The 14,703-nt window shown below is 33.9% G+C and overlaps 1 protein-coding gene across 2 annotated transcripts in view; it reads right to left on the bottom strand.

The window, feature by feature from the left end:
• LOC113403788 (atrial natriuretic peptide receptor 1) overlaps positions 1-14,703 on the bottom strand; it is a 291,966-nt gene that overhangs the window by 8,463 nt on the left and 268,800 nt on the right. For both annotated transcript variants that reach the window (XM_064217976.1, XM_064217975.1), the window contains 4 exons: positions 9,348-9,429; positions 1,141-1,264; positions 557-883; positions 70-229 (listed from right to left, as the gene is read on the bottom strand). In XM_064217976.1, the coding sequence (XP_064074046.1) occupies positions 70-229; positions 557-883; positions 1,141-1,264; positions 9,348-9,429 (693 nt within the window). The remainder of the gene's footprint in view (positions 1-69; positions 230-556; positions 884-1,140; positions 1,265-9,347; positions 9,430-14,703) is intronic.

Genomic DNA, 14,703 nt, shown 5'->3' with positions numbered 1-14,703 from the left:
TGATTGATTGATTGATTGATTGATTGATTGGCTGATTGATTGATTGATATAATATGAAAAGAATCTTACGAGTCCAATAGCTGTGAGCTCGATTGTCTTTCTCCGATGTCCTCAGAGCATTCAAGCCGAAATCGGTTATTTTCAACACGAAACGAGAATCCACGACGCAGTTACTCGACGTCAAGGCACCGTGGGATCTTATGTCACTGCTGTGTAGATAATGCATTCCCTAAACGGAATAAATTTACATAAAATATAATTATAAAACATAAATGCTGTTTTAAAAATATAAAATGTAAATTTGTAAAATAGCCTGAGACCGAATCGATTTGGATTTTTTTGACTCATTTTTTTTTAATCAAGATTGGTAGCTATTTTGAATAACTTGTGTATCTAATCATTATTCTTTTTTGTTTTGTCATTTGTTCGATATGCAAATATTAGATTTTATAGTTTTGTTTTGTCAAGACGATGGCAAACTGAAAACAATTTCTCAAGTGACACAAACATTCTCATACATCTAAGTTGGGTGTCTTCTAACTTTGTTCTAACTTACCTTTACAATGTCATGCATCAAGCTAACTTTGAACATCCAATCTAATTTGATCGTATCGTTCTCCAAAATATCTTGTAGAGAACCTTTTGGACAGTATTCTGTAAGGAGACAGCAATGTGGCGGGTCTACACAGGCTCCGTAAAATCTTGCAAGATGATCATGTTCCAAGTCTTTCATTTTCTTAAGTTCCAAAAGAAGTGGTCTCGTCAAATCTATCCTCTGTTTGTCAACCTTCTTAATAGCGACCCTGCAGCCTTTGTAAAAACCACAAGGGGCGTATACTTGACGATCTCCAGCGAGAGATGTTGCTTCATCGGAATATGCAGTCTGAAAAATACTTGAATTAGAAAATACTATTCTAAATTTTGAAAATAGAATAAAGAAAAATATTCATAATATGTATAATATGATAACTTTCTTGATATATATATATATATGTACATATATCGTTTTGTTATAAAGGAAACAATACTGATTTATTAAGGTATCTAGTTGGTTTCGGTTGGCAGTCGGAAATATTTGACATATTTTTAAATTGTCCAGGTATTTCTCGTAGTAATAATATAAGTACAATCAAAACTCACCCCAGAGCTGTACCTTCGAGCCAATGAATGTATGCTACCCCGGAGCCGCCCACCGGGAAGTAAAACATCACTCCAGCTGACTCTCCATGTCATCATTGCAATCTCAGCCTCAAGTTTGTAATGTCTGTGTAACGAAAAGTTAAAATTAAACACCTTAAATAGACACCCACAAAAATAGTTTGAGATGGGATACTACACAACATCTACTCATAAAACTATCTTACTTGATACTGAGCTTTAAACCTAATATAAAGAAACGCTGAATTCTTTATCCTTTGAAAAATATTCCAACTTTTTTTTTGTCTTATTCTAATTAAATTAAGACATTAATTATGATTCGGTTAAGCCTGTGTATTTTATACATCTTGGCTCTTTTTTTTAGTTATTAACAAATTAATATTAATATATAGCTAATTTCCCTCCCTTTCAACATATATACATATATATGTATTCACTTCCCATTCTGCCAATAAAATACTTTTATTACAGCGTTTAAGTAACGAATGCCACACTTTCTTCTCTGTTAACTTTCCTCTTCATAATAGGGCTGTTGATCGCGAGGAGGTTCAAACTCCAAGACGGGCCAATTAAAGGGTATTTCTTAAAAAAATCTCAGTAGAACACAAATTCCCGGTGGTGTGTATTAATAAATTAACTATTTCACTGCCTCGTTGGTCTAGCGGCTAGATAAAAGGCTGATCCCAAGGTCCTCGGTTTTGAAGACAGAACCGTAACTCCTGGTCGGGCCGAAAAAGTTATTGGGTTTATCGAAAAATTCTCAGTAACAGCCTGGATTCTAGAAATTGGAAGTGTGTAATCTCCTGTGACTCAGAAAGCACTTAAAGCTGCTAGTCTTGCGTCTAAACTCTTTCCCATTCTATTATGAGAGTAAAGAAACAGAGAGTGCTCCTCTATAATATATTCTGCGAAGTTGCCTAGTGTTCCTCGAGAGTGCCGTTACAGAAATTGATCAGGATAACATCATCATAGAAATAGAGGATTGTAGATATATCGTTATGAGAGAAGAAAACAAACATTTATTAATTATTTTAATTGTTTTTAATTATTTAAATTTAGCGTTAAATTTCAATCCCTAAGCCGTATCTAAACTAAAAAAAAGCAAATCCTGTAAATATTCCACGGCTGGACAAACTCATAAAACTGACAAAATCTTCACTGGACGCTTATTCGTAAGACGATGGTGGATACACAACATTACAACATTAACAGCTTGTAAATTTCCCATTGCTGGGCTATGGCCTCCTCTCCCTTTTGGGAGGAGAAGGTTTGGAACATATTCCAATACGCTGCTCCAATGCGGATTGGTGTAGTCACATGTGGCAGAATTTTGTTGAAATTAGACACATGCAGGTTTTCTCTTGATGTTTTTCTTCACCGCCGAGCACGAGATGAATTATAAACACAAATTAAGCACATGAATATTGAGTGGTGCTTGCCTGGGTTTAAACCCGCAATCATCTCGGCTCGTGGTCGATACACAAGTGGAAGATTTTAATCCGATACATGCAGATTTCTGCCTGTTATTTTCCGCACGAGAATCATTATAATCACTAATAAAAAACATGAAAATTCATAATTGCTTGCACTTTAAACCCTCAATCCCCGATTTAGATCAACGTATTAAATTATTATTCTTTAATGGTGGAAAGACGAAACGATTAAAATTAAATGAACGACTATTTAAAATAAAATTTAATTAATTACGGTACTTGTCATACCAAAATAGAATGTAATTGAATAAACAAAATTTATGTCGCTAAAATTATACAGAGACTTCATAAGATATTTATGAATGTCACCGTTTAATTTAAATTGTTAAAATCGTTAGTTCATTATAAAACAAACCAGACTGTTATATGTCGGATAAATATGAACACCGCATATTGCTTTTAATGCAACAAGCATTGGCCTTATGGAAACAATCATGAAGGTACCCGAGCCTCTGGGCGGATGGATATCATGGAAGCCGGGTTATGTGAGATTCCTACCCACTAAAACCACTGCGATGGCCGTCCTCGGCACGTACCGGAGAGAAGAGATCCGCTCGTGGCTCGTCTGAGCTCCTTAGAAATTGTAAATATAACCCAACCTAACTTAAAATATTTATTTACGGACGGAATAGCTCCGAATCTTTTGATAACTTACAATTTGATGAATTCTTCACTAATGAGGAATGTATGCATATATATTATTGGTGAATATTTATAATATTTTCAAAGAACTGTAGTGGTGATTTAACCAAAAAAATATATATTCATACGATTACATGGCTTATGCTGGTTACACTTTAGAAGGCATATCAAAATAATATGCTAGAAAATTTTAGGTGTAAATAATGCTTATAAAAAAATCCGTAACAGTATGTTTCTTCTAAGTAAACTCATAATAACTAAATGAAATCAAATGAAAAAAATATTGTTTATTCAAGAAAGCTCATATAACGCTTTTGAATCATGTTACTGTTACAGTGTTGAATTAAAGCTACCACGGATTCCGTAAGTAGATTCTGACGAAATATATATTTATATCAATATATTATTTACTTAAGACATTTTATGAAGATAAAATTGTTTTTTATAAATCGAATAAACTTTAGGAGTAAGTAATAAAGTAAGTGCTAATAAACCTACACTTATAAATAAATAAAAGTTAGCACATAAATATACTTACTAATTTATTTTTTTCCAAACACATACACAATATTTACTTTATTTATAAATTGTACATGCGAAACCGGGTCGGCTCGCTAGTTATTACTAGACATAAACATATCGCTAGTTTACGACAAAAATAAACAAACGATGAAAATGCTATAATAAATATAAGTATTTACATTTAAATACCATGTCAAGTATTCAAATTATGTAAATAATATCACTTTTAAACATATCATAAATATTCTTTAAAATTAATTATTTATTCTTTTGTGCATTTATAGATAAATATGCATATGTAAAGCTTTTAGATAGTATTATGTATGTATATTAAATATCTATATCTTATATATTAATAATAGTGTTAGCCGATTTATGTCCCAGTGATTATGAGACGATAGCTGCATATAAAAAATCGGTTACAGTCTCAATTTGAAGAGTTCCAGCCGTAGATGTGCACAAAATTAAAGAGGATTATATAAATTGTTACGGTTTAACAAATAATTAATTTTAGAGAGCGCAAATAAGTTACTGGCCGGTTAGAGAGCGATGCTACGGCTGTATAAGAAAATGAAATGAAAACTTATACATACTAACTGATCTAATATACACTATTTGATATTAAAAATTTAATTTAAAAGAGGTTTCATCATTTTGGCGCCTGAATTCCTAAAAACTCCTTTGAATGAACGCGAAGTTTCGCGTTTTCGGAGACCCATTGGTACTTATAAATGGACGTTGCTATAATCATCTATTCGAAATAAAATAAAGTCGCTGGTCGTGCACCTGAACTTTTACCGGTCGCGTCGGATTTGACGTCCAAGGGATTACGGTGTGTGGGAATATAGAATATGTCTTTACTGGGCGCTGGGGCCGAAATCATTGAGAATATATATTATGATATACATAATTAGGCGGACAGTAAAGGCCATATGAACCATCTTTACATTGTCGATGCGCCACGAGCCTTGGGAGCTAAGATGTTACGTCCCTTGTGTCTGTAGTTACACTGGCTCCATTACCCTTCAAACTTGTACACAACAATACTAAACGTTGCTGTTTGGTGGTAGAATATATTTATAGGGGGTGGTACCTACCGCGGCGGGCTTGCACAAAACGCTACCAAATATTATGGACAAATACCACGTAGTCTCTTAATTTACATTCATCAAAACTTATCTATGAGATATACATATATGCTATTACGCCGTCTTCGCACAATTTTTTTTCTCTGACGTCACTTGTTCTTTACATATGTGTAATAAAATATAAATAAACTAACGATCTGATCTGAGCCGAGATGGCCCAATGGTTATAACGAGTGCATCTTAACCGATGTTTGCGGGTCCAAACCCAGGCAAGCACCACTCAATTTTCATGTGATTAATTTGTATTTATAATTCATCTCGTGCTCGGCGGTGAAGGAAAACATCATAAGGAAACCTGCATGTGTATTATTTCAACGAAATTCTGTCACATGTGTATACAGCATTGGAGCAGCATGGTGAAATATGCTCCAAATCTTCTCCTCAAATGGAAAGGAGGCATTTACTGGCTGCTGCCCAGCAGTGAGAAATTTACTGGCTGTTAATGTAAAAAAAAACTAGTGATCCGCCCGGCCTCGCACGGATACAATTATACGCTACGGGTGTACCTACAGCACTTAGCAACAATAAATAAAACTTGGCCTGTATATACATAGAAATATTATTCTTGTCTATGGGTGCATGCTTGTGTGAATTCCTTCTAAGCGGCTGGAACAATTTTTATTCTGTGTATGTTCAAGTGGATTAACCTCATAGTACATCGCAAGATTCAGATTGGACCCGATAGGTGGCATAGAAAAAGGGTTCTAGGATTATTAAAACAAAAGATTTCACCAATAGAAAGCCGGCTGTAAAACCTAACTATCGGACGAAAGCTCAAAAACTTATATAACGGTAGATTCGTTGAAACTGTTTTCGTGAGAACCTCCTATACACGAAATTACCTTCAATTGATATAGGCCATTTATTTTAGTTAAGGTTTAGCCGTGTTCCGTATCGTGAAGGCAAATTCAATAAAAAACATAATAAACATAAACAGCCTGTAAATTTCCCACTGCTGGGCTAAGGCCTCCTCTCCCTCTGAGAAGAAGGTATGGAGCATATTCCACCACGCTGCTCCAATGCGGGTTGGTGGAATACACATGTGGTAGAATTTCGTTGAAATTAGACACATGCAGGTTTCCTCACAATGTTTTCCTTCACCGCCGAGCACGAGACGAATTATAAACACAAATTAAGCACATGAAAATTCAGTGGTGCCTGCCTGGGTTTGAACCCGAAATCATCGGTTAAGATGCACGCGTTCTAACCACTGGGCCATCTCGGCTCCAAATTCAATAGCATTACTCGAATAGCTTTCCATATATCGTCATGAGTCTTCACTACGACTGTGCCTCGACATCACCAATACTTTGATAACACTTTTTTTTAATTTTTATTTAGACGATTAAACATTTATCAGATTCAAATGAATTAAAAAAAGAATATATTTTTAATAATTATAAAATTAATATTTATAAATGTTAAATATTCTAAAACATTTAATAGCATAACATTTATTTTATTGTCAATAAAAAATCGTTGCAGGAATCAAAATAATTTTCCCATAGAAATAATTTATTTGAAATGTTCACGAAATGTATTTGCTTCGCTAGCAAATTGAGACATATTTATTTGTAACATTGAAAATATTTTTAAAGGTATAATTTATTTAAAATAATTTAAAATTCACAAAAAGCGCTCCTTATTAAGATTTTGTCACAATCGACATTATATTGGCCTTATTTGTCTAGCAGAAGGCGTATAAGGCCATAGATATAGAGGGTAGTGGTATTTTATGCCACCTGATGGTAAATGGTGACCACCATCCATAGCTATCGATGCTTTAAGAAATAATCACCATTTCTTACATCACTGATGTGCCACCAATATAGGGAACTAAACCATCAAGTTTAAAATGAAATATTGGGCATTTCTATGGATATGTTTTCAGTAATAGTAGTTTCAGTAAACTCTTTCCGATCGTATCGGATTGCCAGCCCATCGGACATTGAGAAAAAAGAGGAAGCACCTTCTTTGGCTTCTTTTCTAAGAATCATGAACATATCTTAGTTATTTATCATAGTAGATTGTGTTCCTGTGCAATGCCAATGCTTCTTACTGTTTCGTTAAAAGGATTATTCAGTAAGTATAATTAAATGTTTTTTATAACTTTGCATAAGATCACGTTGTGGACCTTTAGTAATAATGCTTGCTATGCAACAGATATTTCTTTTCCTGAGCTTATATCGTGCTGTGAATTATTAGTGTGGCAAATTTTATAACAAATATTATGCAGATATCTTATCACTGACATAATCGAACACACAGAAGTAATGTTTTTTATGTCAGTTACGTTACATATAACGTTACAATCAAATTCAACTTTGATATTTTTCTCTTAATGCTCGCAAAGAAGTCTTTCTGCTAGATTTTTGACCGTGTGACGTCACAAGACTCTGAAGTTAAGATAAGTATCACATTTTAAATTCGATCTTCAATAATCCTCTCTCCGCTCAAGTTTTATGTCAAAAAGGCGTTACGATATATTTAGCATATACATTAACACATTTGTTGTGTATATTTAATGTGTTCATTTTATTGTTATTTTTTTAAACGTATTTATATAATTATAAATTTCATTTTATTAACTACCCAATAATATATACACTTTTATGTTTATATATTATTATAATAGTTCGATAAACTGGATATTTTTTTATTTAAAAAGTGGGCGGTTGAATTTGTGGATACAAGTTTAACAGTGAGAAGCTATGATGGACCAATTAGAAAAGATCCATATATTAAATGAAATCGCTGAATTGTACTTCGGTGAATAATTTGCATTATTTCATCCAGCGACCCGTATCGGTGAAGCGTTGTGGAATAAGTTTTAAGCATATTTTTCTTGAAGAACAGCAGCAATACCTCAAGTTAATTAAGATAATACTAATATTCCTATTTACGCCTTCTTTTAAGCTTATCGCTTGTGTGGAGACGACAATAGCCTAAGGATTGAATTTGATCCTGCAACTTTTGACAACCCTTGGCGGCCCGTAAACCATTGCACTATTGACACTAATCCGTTACCTCAAGACGTAGGTATGTCTTAACACAATATTAAAAAGTTTTTACATACAATAGATCATTATAAAAAGACCTAATCTTGAGGTTTATAATGAAGGAGAACATTTCCCAAGCGTAGAGAATTTTCATTATCAGTTTGTTAATTCTTCAACGGCGCCGATAATTTAAAATCCTATTAAAGTTTTACTAAAGTACGTTGCCTTTTTTCTTCATTATTCTTTCAAAGCATCCGCTTCCTTCCGTCACGAAGTGGACAGTATATTTAACTTAGTGGGATAATAGAAAATTGCACATGTGTTTTTCATACACACTTTTATACTATAATACATAACATACATAACATAATCAGCCTGTAAATTTCCCACTGCTGGGCTAAGGCCTCCTCTCCCGTTGAGGAGAAGGTATGGAGCATATTCCACCACGCTGCTCCAATGCGGGTTGGTGGAATACACATGTGGCAGAATTTCGTTGAAATTAGACACATGCAGGTTTCCTCACGATGTTTTCCTTCACCGCCGAGCACGAGATGAATTATAAACAAATTAAGCACATGTAAATTCAGTGGTGCCTGCCTGGGTTTGAACCCGAAATCATCGGTTAAGATGCACGCGTTCTAACCGCTGGGCCATCTCGGCTCAATATACTATAATATGCATGTGTATTTAGCTCATATCTTTGGCGGGCCATTGGGACATTTGTTGGTATGTGGCACTGCCCAAAGACAATGACACCGTATGAAATTGTATCCATCTCTTACATAACCAACGCACCGACAAACTTTGAGTATTGAGATGTTATATCCCTTGTGACTGTGGTTACTGGTTTAAACTTCAAACTGTCTGTCATTTTTTAAATTAAAAACATTTAACTTTTTTTGGGATACTGATTAAAAATTAGTAGATACGTATTTAAGCGTTTCTACATATTTTACGCCTAAGGAGAGAAATAGGGGTTAACATTTCGTATACAGGATTGTCTGGAAGACCGTAAGTTTTGCAGTTAGAAGCATGGTTTTATTTTTGTGCCCCTGATTAAAAATAAATTAATATGTATTTCTTGATATTTTACGTCTAAATGGAAAAAGTAGGGGTTGAGATTTCGTATACAGGTTAGTCTGGAAGTCCGTCATTTCGAAGTTAGAAGCTCGAAATTTTATTTTTGGGCATCCGATTAAAAATCCTATGATTCGCATTTAAGCGTTTTTGGATATTCTACGCTAAAAGCTGAAATACACACCAATATGGCATACAAAGAGGTCTTACATTAACGTAATATTTTAAGTTAATTTGTAAATATACTCGTATTCCACGCGAGCAAAGCCGCGGGTAACAGCTAGTTAGAATATATAAATAGTCTTTACCTGTATATAAATACTGATAGGATAGCCAGGATCACGACGACAGAACTCAGCACGATACTCAATATGGCGTAAACCGGGAGAGCTGGAACAAAAATATTACATTAATACATGCGTACTGATTGAATGTCAATCGTATCCTAAATACAGTGAGTTAATATTCCTCCGGCAGTTTACAATTTACTAACGTAGTATCGAATTGTTACAAATTTTGACAAGTGGCGTCATATATTAGGCAGTAGTTCGACTTACTTATTCTCCATTTCAATTGCAACATGGAAATATAATGAGTAAGGTTTGATATTAGAATAATAACATGTACGGCAAACCAGTTAATTATCTAATTTGATACCGGGCCGATAAGAAGTTATCGTGTTTTACTATGAATAAATTCTATGTATCGGTCCGAAGTCTAGGAGTCGGAGTGGTTACATTTACGCGGCTCGGAATGCAAATAAGATCGTTTTCCTGTGCCTGATCTCTATCAGAACATATCGACTTATAAGAATGAGGGAATAGAGAGTACACCTATATTTGCGCACACATGTGAACATTAAACGCCCTTCGCAGTTGGCTGGTCTCTCTTTAAAATAGACGTGTAACGATCAATTTTATAGTATTTTATCTTTTTAAGTCCACTTCAAAACTACATTGAGCGCTTGAGAGTTGATAAAATGTTCTAAATTTAAACTCGCTACATTCAAATATTCTAAATCTGACCACGTCGGGTATTTCGCTGCTTTTTTTTAAATTTGAAAATGATGTCATAGATTTTCCTAACAAGACAATCGTCTTTCAACAAACTATATCAAGTGAAGCTACCACCGGTTCGGAATGTAGATTCTACCGAGAAGAACCGGCAAGAAACTCAATAGTTCTTTTTCAACATCTAAAAATACAGTCATGTTAGTTAAATACAATTATATACGTAAGTAATATATCCTGTCTGGAAGTCAACGCGTATAATTTTGATATACCAAGGGTTATACTTGAAGCTTTGGCACGGCAATGGCAAGGCAGCATGTGATAAAGATAATTTATACTCGTTCTCTATGATTTCATATCATAGATAATTAATGAGCCGAGCGTTTTCGGTTACTGTGGTCAGTCTTAACGCGGAATAGCCAATTGCACAGGATATTTTCAATATTTAAATATGTACCTAAACATGTGCACTCAATTATATTCCCTAACTAAAATATATAAAGTTTAATTTAGTGTGTATATTGTTGGTATACACAGCAGTTTGTTATAGTTGAATATATTTTATTTTTATTTCATTTATGTATTAAATTGTACCTATTCGTATGTTTGTATATTATCGCAATACTAAGTTTCCTTTTCGATTCAATTGATCGGAAGAAACGACTACTTATATCTTACGATTAAATTTTGAAAAAATATAAATAAACAAAATAACACGGAAGTAAATACTACATTTTAGTTAAAAAGATCGTCTGGAGGAAATAGATAATTAGCCAAAAGGCGACCCTTAGTATTATACACTAATTAGCTGTATGCATTCTGGAGGAGTACAAAAAAGTATAAATAAATTATTTCACGGGATGGCAATCCGACGCGACTAAAAAAGGTTCAGTAGGAAAGGCGTTTCTTGTTACTGGAGGAACGGAAATATTTAAGACTGTTAATTTCTAAAGTACAAACTCATGTTAATATTTTTGCCAGAAAAATCATTAACCTTTTCGTTGGTACGCAAGGATTGGTAACCTTGTAAGTCACAAAATAAATGAAATGCAAAATGTCGTATTCCAAATATAAAAATCAAATCGTATAAAACAATACATCGAGCGCTTTATATCCCATACGTTCTTGCTTTCCGGGTCATAGATTCGATCAAACGGTCGTAGATTCCATTTCCGCTGACAACCATTCGTTTCGGATTATCGGGATACATGCAAAAATTTGAAATGCAACATTTTTAAAACGTCATCCTTATTATGTACTTCGTGGTACGTAAAATAATAAATTTTGAATAAACATTACGTGTTTTTTTTACATTAACAGCCTGTAAATTTCCCACTGCTGGGCTAAGGCCTCCTCTCCCTTTTGAGGAGAAGGTTTGGAGCATATTCCACCACGCTGCTCCAATGCGGGTTGGTGGAATACACATGTGGCAGAATTTCATTGAAATTAGACACATGCGGGTTTCCTCACGATGTTTTCCTTCACCGCCGAGCACGAAATGAATTATAAACACAAATTAAGCACATGTAAATTCAGTGGTGCCTGCCTGGGTTTGAACCCGAAATCATCGGTTAAGATGCACGTGTTCTAACCATCTCGGCTAATGAACATGAAGTACAAAATATCACACAGCAAAATAATACATTTTAGTTAAAATGTAATAGTTTAAAACGGTAGCTTGTTCAATAGGTAACGAATGAGCGTTCGTAATATTTGTCATAATATTTTACAAGCTAGAGTACTTAATAGTAGGGCTTTGTGCAACCCCGTCTGGGTAGGTACCACCCACTCATCAGATATTCTACCGCCAAACAACAGTACTCAGTATGGTTGTCTTCCGATTTGAAGGGTGAGTCAGCCAGTGTAACTACATGTATTAAGGACACAACACCTTAATTCACAAAGTTAGTGGCGTATTGGCGATGTAAGGAATGGTTAATATTTCCAGCAGCGCCATTGTCTATGGCCGGTGGTGACCACTCACCATCAGATGGTCCATTTACCCGTTCGCCTTCCTTTATCATAAGAAAACCAATTTATTATCGTTGGAAAAATAAAGATAAAGACCATGTACTAAATACTACTACTAGTGAACGTAAAAAGCCGAGACACTTTTTTGTTTAACGAATATCGATGGATACAATGACCATAGACCTGACCGCAAAAAGATTTTGTGAAGAAGCATTAAGTACTCGGTACGTAAAAGTTTACTAAATTCAGTTTCTCGAAGTTTTATAGAGCACTTTTGGGCTATTCTGTAATAAGAAACTTGAAACTCACCACAGAAAACGACTTTGAACTGTCAGGATGTGCTATGCGATATTAACAATAATGGGTATATTTACAAGTATCAGAATCGCGTAATACCGCAAGACGGTTGTCAATATGATACGAATAAATCGTAAAAGGACAAATGAACTATGATGATGGTTTGTTTAAATATACGATTTAGAACGAAACATATATCTTAAAATGTATTTCATTTTCGTATTGCTTTCGATAAATATATGCTTTATCGATATTGGATTTTTCAACAGTTGTTCGCAAAGAGGTTCTATATTAATACGAACGCAAATTATAAAAAAGCAAACGGAGTGAAATATTATATTCAAGCAAGAAAACAAAAGCGAATACAATATCATAAAAGCAAATCTCAATGTATATTTTATACATTCGACTGTTATAAGACATTTTATAAATAAAACGTAAATTATTTTTTAATGAATCACGTGAATTACATTGTAAACATTTATTAAGTAAAACTCAGTGTTGCATGGCTTCTGAACCGACTCGGTCTGTTACTGAGATCATTATTACCTATGCTTATGTACAAATTAAGAATCTGGTCATTCATTTTCAATATTATAATAATTTTATATTTATTAATTAATAAAAGGACATTAGTATATTTAAATATTTTAAACAACAGTTAAATAAGAAATACTAAAACAAGAACTAACTCAGTCTCAATTTAAACTTTAAATTCTAGAAGCAAACTTATATAAAAAATTGTAATGAGTCTTAATAAATTCATATACCCTAAGGTCATTGCATACATTAAAGAAATTAAAAAAAAAAACTCTGCAACGCAAACCAAAAATGTTCCATGTAAACGCAGCTTAGATTAATCTCTTCATTTTTAATTAAAAAAAAAGCCTAAACCAAGCGCGAGTGTAAACAACACGTCCCACGGATTTGTTGTAAACAAAAGAAAATCTATTGATCGTCAGAAACAGATGAGGAAGTGGCCTTACTAAAAATAAGAGATTTTGAACGCAACAATAATAAATTGTTCAAATCTATACTTTTTTGTTAGTAGGAACCTAGGAGGTAATAATCTCCAGTATTTTATACGATTGTCTCTTGTAGAAAGCTAGATTATTCCTGAGTGCTAAAGGGTATAAATTGTATTTATATTAAAACATTTTATTTATTAATAAATTATGCCTGTAGTCGAGTCACTATATCTTAATATATTATAAGTAGACTCAATGTAAAGTTTAAGTAATATAGGCTAGTGGATTCAACACTAAAAACGTAGATCGTAAACGAATATCGTTTACTTGCTGCTAGGACTTTGTGCAAGCCCGTCTGGGTAGGTAACACGCACTCATCAGATATTGTACCGCCAAGCAGCAGTACCCAGTATTGTTGTGTTTCGGTTTGAAGGTTGAGTGAGCCAGTGTTACTACACGAACAAGGGACATAACATCTTAGTTCCCAAAGTTGTTGGGGCATTGTCGATGTAAGGAATATTTAATATTTCATACAGCGTTATTGTTTATGGACGGTGGTGACCACTTAACATCGGGTTCATCAACAAATCCGGTTAAGCATCATTAAAATACAATACCCTGATCGTAAATTACTTGTGGCAGATTTTCATCCGATGCATCCTAGTTTCCTAAAGATATTTTCCTTTACCACCGAGCTCAAATTAAACACATAAAAATATATTTTACATTGGATTTAAGCACGCAATCTTTAGTTAAATGTCACCCACTTAGTCATGTTTCATTCATTAGGTGCAGAGGTCAATGATTTTTCCTTGGTGTTCTAAGGTCAAAGTCATCTCAAAGTATTTCAAAGCGTTTGACTGCAGTTCACTCTGCGTGAGCACTAATGGTCCCTAAACTAGGTGCGTGGTATACGTGTTCTTAACGTTCGGTTTGACTTGTGCGTATATCGGTATAAACAGATATAATTATTTATTACGTACGTTTGTAACTGCTTTATTTACATAAGAATCATTAACATAAATTCCTTATCTATTAACAAATAGCAATTAAAAATAGTATTAATGTGAATAGGTGAGGTAAGTTTTGGATACATTGTAAAATGCAAGTTTTTGAAAATGATTTTATGAGAACTGTTCTTTGTTTTAGAAATACGTGGGCGGACTCTCTGTAGGACCAGACTATTATAAGTGGTTACTATTGCCCGTGGACATTGACGCCGTAAGAAATATTAAACATTCCTTAAAACACCAACAAGTTAATAAAAAAAATCATATTCACAAACCTTGGATGTTATGTTCCTTGTGCTTGTTACACAGATTTAATCACTCTTAAAACCGAACATAACAATACTAAGTGTTAATGTTTAGCGGAAGAATATGTGACAACTGGGTGGTACCTATTCAGACTACAACATT

Source organism: Vanessa tameamea, chromosome 20, assembly GCF_037043105.1.
Source record: "Vanessa tameamea isolate UH-Manoa-2023 chromosome 20, ilVanTame1 primary haplotype, whole genome shotgun sequence".
Lineage (NCBI taxonomy): Eukaryota > Metazoa > Arthropoda > Insecta > Lepidoptera > Nymphalidae > Vanessa > Vanessa tameamea.
The sequence above is the reverse complement of the archived record's forward strand: the minus strand, read 5'-3'. Positions and strand labels throughout refer to the sequence as shown.